We start from the raw sequence: 9,549 nt of genomic DNA on the forward strand, positions 1-9,549 counted from the left end.
AGCCTCTCAGTTCATCCAGTTTCTCAAATGAACCATTCACCCCCCCCAAACTTCCCCTTTTTAAGCCAACTTTCTTCCAATCTGCCCTCCTTCGCAGTCGGTTTGAACGGTGGGCGGGTGGGACTTCTACGCAGTCAGAGCTGTCCCTGAGGTGGCCGTATTAAAGACACCCCTCTCACTGACATAATGCCAACACAGAAGTATATTTAAAAAAAACAAAAAAAAACTGACCAGAGCATCGTGAAGCCTGATCTTTCAGCTTAGATATTACTTGCATGTGTTCGTCTCTGAGAAGTTCAGGGCTGCTGTGCATGTCTCTGTATATGGCTATGCAGAGTTCTCAGGATAAGCAAATGTACTTGTGTACATTCTTTCCGCATTTCTGTGGCTGTTTCAGAGCAAATAAGCATATTCCAACCTCAAATCTTTCCAAACATTTATGTACAGTCACAAGCATTCAAACATTTTGGCTTGTGTGGAAAACATTCTAACAGCACCCAAATGTTTAATTTTTTCCACCCATTTTCATTTAATGCAGTCAACAATCAAACATGAATGCAATGACAGGGATAACGAATCCAGTGGAAAATACAATCTCTGAATGTAATTACGTGCTGGATTTTATCTCATTAGAATCTATGTATGAACATTCTTTTAAACCGGAAGGCTCACTCCACACTCTCTGTAGATTCACTGCCCATGCAGCAAATCCTTTCTGACAAACATATGTACCAAGGCACACATACATACTTAAGCTGCTATTCCATCTGACGCTGTGCTGTATGATCCAACAGAGAGGATGCAAAGGCAAGTTGTCAACCTGGGGCACGATAAAATGTCAGGGCAAAGTCATCGTGCTTGGTGCATATACAGTTTTAACCTGCAGAGAAAACGCTCAAGGGGGTCTCCAGGGTGCAGGTCTTGCATTCTGCAGCACAAACTAGCTACATCTGCCTCCATTTCAGTCTCTTTGTATGCATAAAACTGTAATATTAAAGTTCACATATCAGCAAACCCTCAGTCTGAATCAGAACAGTCATTAGTTTTGGACTTGTGCTTTCGCTTCCTCTTTCGCTTCTTTTTGTCCTTCTTCTTTTTGTCCTTCTTTTTCCTCTTCTTTCTGCGATGGTGATCAGAGGAAGAGGAGGAAGAAGAGGAGGAGCTGTCTGACTCAGAGGAGGAAGAGGAAGTGGTGTCCTGGAGCAGTTGCTGCAGCTGCTGGATCCTACAGACAAGAAGTGAACGCGGGAGAGAAGGAGAAGAGGATGTGGCATTAAAGTCAAGTGCAGGGAGGAAAATACAGCTGAGGCATACTGATGCCCAAGTTGGCAAGCATCTCAAATGTCACTGAGCAACACACGTCTTTGTCCCAATACCAGCTTTTCCAGAAGGTGGAATGAGCCATGTGCCCGCTTGTGTTGCATATTTATAGTGATGCTAGTAACACTGTCCAAGTAATCACCAAGACTGCAGGCATGAGAAGGTCATCCTTTCACTTAAATGCATGGCTTGAGCACATATGTAGTTTTGAATTATTCTTTTTAAAAGGTTGCTATTACTGCTAAAAAAAACAAACAGGAGGAGGCAATAATGACTTTATCAACATCTTGGCACACTCTTTTTGGTCATACAATACACATTACACATACTGGCATCTTAAATTGTTTGTTTGAGGCTTTTGGGAAGCCTGACTCATTCAGAGATATTTTCATCTTTTTCAAACAAGTAAAACCTTTTTTTTAAATGTTCATTATTATTGGAGTGCTGATTGCAAAAAAAGTCAATTTTGTAAGAAAAAAGCATCACACAGTTGCTGCAGATTTGTTGGCTACATATCGATGATGTGAATTTCTTATATTCACAGCTCAAATCATTAACTCTGAGATGGCAACAGTTGTCCATACATTTCCACTGAGAAATTAGACCAAATTGCTTCAACTGGGCATCAGTACTTTGCTTGCAAAACCCCATTTCTTAGAGGACAATTGCATCAGCTCGAGACGCGCTGCAAGAATAACGCTGAAGGACACTGCTGTGCCGTGATCAGTTGCGCGTACAGCAGCTGACAACTCAAGTGCAAAAAAGATAAATAGTCTGTGAATTATCAGCCGCCCAAACTAAATTTATACTAAATTGTAAGTTATGCGACAAAAGCTACAGTAAGATTGTGTGTTTTATGGAAACAAGTGTCAGTGTATGCTATTTGGCCTAGCAAAATTATTAGTGTTCATACTGCATTTCTGAGTCACGCTGTAACACGTGAGTAGTGAGGTGACAAGAAAAGTTACACGGCTCTAGTAGAATCCCTCTGCTACAGCGTGGCAAGGCACTTCTTTCCAGGGACATTTGTCCTAAATGGACTGTAACTCTGAAAATACCACCTCTCTTTAGCTTAGGAGAATGTTATTGCTTCATGTGAGGCGCAGTCAAACCCTGGAGAGAATTTTTGAATGGGATGAGGGGCTGCGGATTTTGTCCACATTTCTTACACTGAAGTGGTACTCAGAGAAAAGCTTCTGGGTCACTAATGGTCCAAACTGCTAACAGCAGAAAGGTGCAAACCCCCCAAAACTAAATGGAAAAAAGGGCAATTTGGGGGACACAGATGAAAAAATTAAAAGTCATACACCCCAAAATGGGAATATGCTAATAATCTTAAATAATAATATAAAAAGTGAACCCTTAAAAAAAAAAAAAAAAGCAGGTAATTCTAACAACAAAAACCTCATTTCTGAACCTTTTCATCAATTAGCCAGTTGTGACAAGAGGCTACCATGTCAAGCACATTTTGAGAGACAGCGCTTTATATGCAATTAGAAAGCAGGCTGGCAGAGATTGGACTGTTTCACTTCCCTTTCAAAGAAGATGCCAAAATTAATGTGGCACAGACACGCAAGTAAGACTTCAAAGCACCACTGGCCTTTAAATAACCTTTTTGAAATGCATGCAAAAAACGCACAAGTACGTGTGCTATGCTGCTCTACACACACACACACACACACACACACACACACACACACACACACACACACACACACACACACACACTCACTCTGACAGTGAGGCTTCTTAGTGAACTAACCTCAAATTTAAGCATCCCGGTGTCAAACACTATTTGCTAGAAACCGGCACAAGCAGCCAGCCACCATAAGAGACTTTCCAGGTCATCAGAGATTGTCCCACTCCGCCGAGAGGAAATGGTGGAAAACTGTGAGTTCTCAAGTGTATGATCTAAGTATCCGAGTTTCAAGTCTGTCCTTTAATAGCTGTGGAAAACTGTGAGTCTTTATCTGGGAAATAACATGAACATCAAGCACATAGCAGGAAGATTATTTTACGTACCTGGTTTCCTTTTCATTCCTTTTGTTTTCCCGAATTAAGTCATACATTGGGTCTTCATGTGCCTAATAAAACATAACACAATGTGTCATGAAAAAAAGCTAAGGTGATGTTAAGAGCTGCTACAATTCACATTAGATCCAGGAACTACATATTCCAAACAGTGTTATGTCAGCACTTTTAGGAATTCTGAGACAATACAAGGAAGGAAAATATGACACAGTTGCATTTATGGTAATCATTGCAGGGGCTGAGTGTTCCTGCAGTGAGTATTGTTCCATTAAAAGTATACTGGAACAAGCTGTGTAAAGAGATCTGCTGCCCACATGTGTAAACTAAATGTGACCCTACTTTAACTTGAGTCTCAGACACAAACTTTGTCTCTGTCATGGCTCCACGACAAACACAACTAAGTTTAACTGCACTGACAGCTTCTATAAGGAACTGTGGGTGGGCCAACTTTTCTAAAGCAGTAAACAAACTCACCACCCTGAAGTGCTCCAGTTTCTGGTTGCCTGTGATGAAGAAAGGACACTCCCGATCACCCGTCCTGTGGCCGTAGCGCTTGCACCTCCAGCCTTTACAAAAGGAAAGAAATATCAAGTTTCCATACAAACAAATCAGGCATCATGTACATGGTAACAGACTGGCTATTAAACAGGTATGACAGGAACTTACACTGATTTCCTTCACCCCAAGAACTGTAGTTTGATAAAATAACCCTAACTTGTGGACATATTATCAATTATTCTTTTACTGCTTTCAGCAGCAGTTCAACAGAATATGCTCAGTTGTCATGGTGATGGTAAGTTGCCATAAATGACTATAGATATACACTCACTGGCCACTTTGTTAGGTACACCAATTAAAGTGCCTCTTAACACAAATATGGCAGCAACTTCACTGCATTCAGACATGCAGACATGGTCAGAATGACAAAATGCCAAAGTTCTTGGATTTAAGTGACTGTGAAAGTGGCATGGTTGTTGGTGTCAGATGGGATGGTCTGAGCATTTCAGAAACTACTGATCTACTGGGGTTTTCTGCACACAACCACCTCTTGGGTTTACAGAGAATGGTCTGGGGCAAAAAAAAAAAAAATCCAGTGGGTGGCAGTTCTCGGGGTGAGGGGGAAACCTTGTTGAAGTCAGAGAACCAAGGTATGGGGAAGAGCATCTCTGAGCACAGAGCATGCCAAACCTTGAAGTTGATGTGCTACACAGACATATCTTCTGATGCCTGCTTCCAGCAGGATAACAGGTGATGTCACAGAGCTCACCTATAACTGGCTTCTTGAACATGAATAATGAATTCACTTTACCTTTGGGATGTGGTGGAAAAGAAGGTTTAAATCACGGATGTGCCGCAATAAAACCCTAACTGTACAGAACTGTTAGCCAATCAGAAGAAGACAAACAATTTTGACGCCAAAAAAGGCGAGTGCACACCTTTGATGTTGCAAGACAAAATCTCCATTTTCCTTGCCCACGTTTGAATGAAAAAAATTGTTTCTGAAAATCGTCACCCTGGAAGAATCCTGGAAGTGATCTATAATGCCGTTTACATATGAATGACAGGCCAAAATGCATTGAAAAAGCTACATATACCAAATTACCCATGTACAAGTGGACGGGGCCTATGCTATGAAGAATTAAGGCAGTTCTGAAGATAAAAGGCGCCAACCTGGTATTATTAAAGTGTACCTAATAAAGTGGCTGGTGGATTTATGTAAGCCCATTCTAGACCACCTGCTGATGGCAAATAAAGAAGGTCAAGGACAATTCAAAATCCATTAAAAATACAGGCTGTAGAAAAAGCCTGAAAGAAAGATTGTGTCAAACTGGATTTTGTTGAACAGCCCTCAGTGAGGCAAACAACAACCTCACAAAACACATCAAGCGGGAGAAAAAGAGTTTCTCTTAGTGTCTGTTTGGTCTAAAAAGGCAAAAGCAGCAACTCAAAGACTCACACACTCAAAACAGGCGGCTCACGATGAGGTGCCTCATTATCAAAGTCAGATCATCTCAAATTCATTATCACTCTTTCTGCACTGAAAACAAGTGAGCAATTTATATCAAAGTTTCACACTGATTAACTGCTCAAGTGGCAGAGTAGCATCTGTGAGTGAGTCTTTTTAACATGAGTCCACACGAATTCTGTTCATCCCATAAGAGAAGTTGCCCACAAAACTGTTGAAAAGCAATTCCTCACCATTCCTCTAAACAGGGTGACAAACGTAAAGATGCTCAGGTTCAGCAGAACAAATGCCAACTGGTGAACAGATATGGTGTGAGTGTGTGTGCGTGCGCGCGCGCGGGCATGTTTGTGCGTGAGCCCTGGCTGTTAGCAGCACGAAAATGTGTGGGACGAGGGAGTGAATGGACACTGAATATAATGACAGTCATTGTTTCGTTAAAAACAAACAGAAGATAATCTCTGCAACACCGCTATTAATCTTTAGTCCGTCGCATTTGTCATAAAAACAATGGAAACAGTGCTAAATGTCAAATTCTTGGAGTAACATTTATCACCCATCATAACTGCTGGCCTACTTATAGTGGAGATTTACTCCCACCTACAGTTCCAGACTGATAAGTGCTGCTGTTACTTCACTAATAAACCATATTCAACATATTTCTTGTACATCTAAGGCTATTTAACAGGTTTAAATGCTACAGATGATTAGACAGCTATTTTAACAAAAAGAACATGCGAAATAAATACCATGACTCTATGGGATGACAATATTTTTACAGATAAAATGTTTTAATAAAGGTTGAATGCTTATATATCGCCATGTTTAAAATCATGCAGGCTCTCAGTTAACTACATTTCATACAATTTAATACATTTATAGGACTTGCTGACACCCTGTGTAGTTTTCAGTATATGCGCTTTTTAATTAAAGAATATAAAGTAAAGAATTGAGGCCGGTCAGAGCAAAAAAAAAACCAAACTGCACAGCTAGGAGGAGATTAATAATGAAAAGGTTAAAGTCAGCACTGCAGACGTGCATAAAAATTTAAAATAAGCATGCTGAAGTGAGCGGCTGACTAATCACTACCGTCATGTGTGTTATGCACCCTGTTCTGAAGGCAATCTATCCTCCTGGGATAGATTTCCTTCTGATGTACTAAAAATGCCCAATTAACACGGAGTGACACCTCTGATAACACCTAACTCCTGTAGCTGTGCAAGGATTCGCTTGGGATGTGGAAAAACTCAGTTAAAGACTGTTTTCGCTGGCACAAATGCAAACAGCGTGTTTATTCCCGTCAGTGCATACTCAGCCAGACTATACTCACACTGCATCACCTTCACCTCCTTCCCCAGAGGCATCCACAGCCCTCTGGTGGGAGCGTGGGCCAGGAAGCTCCTGGCTTCTTCATTTCCCGGTTCTGCAGGAATACAGTCCTCCGGTTTTTCTTCATGCTCCTGCAACACAAACCATCACTGACACCAATTCTCAAGATTTTCCTTTACCTGAAAAATGCATTCTCTTGTTGTTTTTATTTATTCATTTTTACTGCGGAAACGTTACCTTAATAAATCCCGGTGGAGGTTTCTCATAGCTGCATGAGTGAGAGATTAAATAATAGTTATGATGCTGCCAAAAAGAAGACAAAAAGATAACTACATTTAGTTGTTGTCACCCTTAACATGGATAACCCTGATAAACTTTACCTTAAACACTGAAGAAGCGAGTTGGTGAGCGATTATTTAGTCGCATTTATAATTCATGCACAAGTTTATGGGATTAAACAGAAACACTAGATTGGAACTGGAAGTACTCACAATGTCTCGATGTGTTTCAGTTTCTGGACTTCTTGGCTGACTTTCTTCGTGTGCGTCTTCAGTTTCTCCAAATCATCTTTTGATATCTTGTCCCTCTTGTGGTCTCGCCTGTCCTCCTTCTCTCTTGCTCGCTTTCTGTCCGACATTGTCTTGATTTGAACAAAATGTTACGCCGGAAAAAATTAAGCTGTCATTAATTGTGCATGTTGAACGTTTGCGTTATTAATTTCGTAAGAATGAATTCTGCTAACCTGCAGCTAACTAGCAAGCACCGCAGTGGTGCTTCTGCACTTCCTGTGCAGTCGGGTTGGTTTGTTAAAGTTCGGCGCCACCTGCAGGACACGGGCGGTAACACAGTAAGTGTGTGTGTGTGTGTGTGTGTGTGTGTGTGTGTGTGTGTGTGTGTGTGTGTGTGTGTTTAATTATTAAAGCAACCTACAGTTTCTGTCAGCAGCAAACTTTGATGAAAATGTTTTAGTCTTCTCTTATTGAATCAGTTCTTTAATTTTCTGTGATCATCTGGTTTGGCAGTTTTAATCCTAAAAACGGGAAACTGGGAAAACATTGCCACTGGTGCTCTAAGATCACCGGTGCCACCCCGAAATGACCTTCGGCTTTGAGGGCACAAATTGTCCCTATGGACTTTCAGTATTTATGCATGTTGAGTTTAAATACTTCTATCAGGGTGAAAGTTTATTAGAAGTAATGATTTAGATGGTCATTTGTTTAATCTGCTATTGCTTTATTAAAAAAGTTTGAATAATCTGCAACATGATTCACAGGACATGATTCATGTAGTACATGTGGATCTAGGTTTTATATGTTATACTGTATAAATGCATGCATTTATGTATATTATGTTGGACTACTGTACAGCAAATTGTCTCATGAGGACATGAAAGATAGTGAACTTAACAGTTTTATTTTGCCCATGATTGAGAGCAATAGCTTTTACTTAGGTCTTGCATGTGCCAATTCTAGTTTCCACATGCACTCATTGGCCACTTTATAAGGTACACCTGTTCAACAATCAAGCAATTGTGTGGCAGCATCTCAGTGCACTGAGGCATGTACACATGGTCAAGATGACCCGCTGAAGTTCAAACCAAGCATCAGAACAGGGAAGAAAGATTTAAGTAAAAATGTAAGAGACTGAGGCACTCTGTTTAGGATAAAATCATGTAACAAATTTATTCTTCAGTCTTCATTTATTCAGCAAGCAAAACACAAGTAACTTTGAACGTGGTATTGTTGTTGGTGCCAGACGGATGGTCTGAGAATCTGAGAAAGTGCTGATCTACTGGGATTTTCCCACACAGCCGTCTCTGGGGTTTACAGAGAATGGCACAAATGAGATAAAATATCCAGTGAGCGTCAGTTCTCTGGATGAAAACGTCTTGTTGATGCATGAGCTCAGAGGAGCATGGCCAGACTGCTTTGAGCTGATAGGAAGACAACAGTAACTCAAATAACCACCCATTACAACCAAGGTATGTGGAAGAGCATCTCTGAGCACAAAACACGCCAAACCAATAAAGATTGGACAATAGAAGATTGGAAAAATGTGGCCTGGTCTGCTGAGTCTCAGTTTCTGCTGTGACATCTGGATGGTATGCTTATAATCTGCTATAAACAGCATCAAAGCATGGATCCATCCAGCCTTTGATCAGTGGTTCAGGCTGCTGAGGGTGTAATGATGTTTGGGCCCCTTAGTCCCAACTGAGCATTGTTTAAATGCCACAGTCTACCTGAGTATTGTTGCTGACCATTTCCAACCCTTTATGACCACAGTGTACCCATCTTCTGATGGCTGCTTCCAGCAGGATAATACAGCATGTGTCAAAGCTCAGATAGTCTCAAACTGGTTTCTTGAACATGAGCAATGAGGTCACTGTTCTCAAATGGCCTCCACAGTCATCAGATTTCAATCCAATAGAACATCTTTGGGATGTGGTGGAACGGGAGATCCAAATCATGGATGTGCAGCTGACAAATCTGCAGCAACTGTGTGATGCCATCATGTCAACAACATGGACCAAAGTCTCTGAGGAATGTTTCCAGCACCGTGTTGAATCGACACCATGAAGAATGAAGTGATCTCTGGTGAGTGTATTTATGTCTATGTTTAGCTTAATTTGAGCTATACTCAAATGTTTTATTTTGCTCTGTACACTGAACATATTTAGCACAAGTTTTCTTGTCATATTTTACAGTATCTTAAAACATGATTTCAGTTTCTAAGTAGCAAGCAAGAAACATAAATGCATACTGAATGTTAAATATATAGTCATGTAATATGTGCCTATACCAACAGACAGTACATAAAAGCAGCTGTAAACAGAGTAACAAAGTACAGAGCTCATTTTCACAGACTAATAGTTTTATTTCAGATATCACAGTGAAATAAAAATGTGA

At 40.6% G+C, this 9,549-nt stretch overlaps 1 protein-coding gene across 1 annotated transcript; it reads right to left on the reverse strand.

Moving 5' to 3' along the window:
- Positions 1-504: 504 nt before the first annotated feature.
- On the reverse strand, positions 505-7,425 carry rp9 (RP9 pre-mRNA splicing factor). Its single transcript, XM_030741306.1, has 6 exons — positions 7,135-7,425; positions 6,881-6,911; positions 6,645-6,774; positions 3,826-3,917; positions 3,343-3,404; positions 505-1,225 (listed from the first exon to the last, which is right to left on the reverse strand). Exons 1-6 carry the CDS (start codon positions 7,278-7,280, stop codon positions 1,018-1,020), a joined length of 669 nt encoding a protein of 222 aa, XP_030597166.1. The 5' UTR covers positions 7,281-7,425; the 3' UTR covers positions 505-1,017.
- Positions 7,426-9,549: the final 2,124 nt, after the last annotated feature.

Source organism: Archocentrus centrarchus, chromosome 11, assembly GCF_007364275.1.
Source record: "Archocentrus centrarchus isolate MPI-CPG fArcCen1 chromosome 11, fArcCen1, whole genome shotgun sequence".
Lineage (NCBI taxonomy): Eukaryota > Metazoa > Chordata > Actinopteri > Cichliformes > Cichlidae > Archocentrus > Archocentrus centrarchus.

Excerpts from the sequence above, each read along its gene's own strand:
- rp9 (XM_030741306.1), bottom strand. The coding sequence starts at position 7,280 with ATGTCGGACAGAAAGCGAGCAAGAGAGAAGGAGGACAGGCGAGACCAC. Across the intron at positions 6,912-7,134 it reads CTGAAACACATCGAGACATT|CTATGAGAAACCTCCACCGG; the intron begins GTGAGTACTTCC and ends TCACTCATGCAG. Across the intron at positions 6,775-6,880 it reads CTCCACCGGGATTTATTAAG|GAGCATGAAGAAAAACCGGA; the intron begins GTAACGTTTCCG and ends TTTGTGTTGCAG.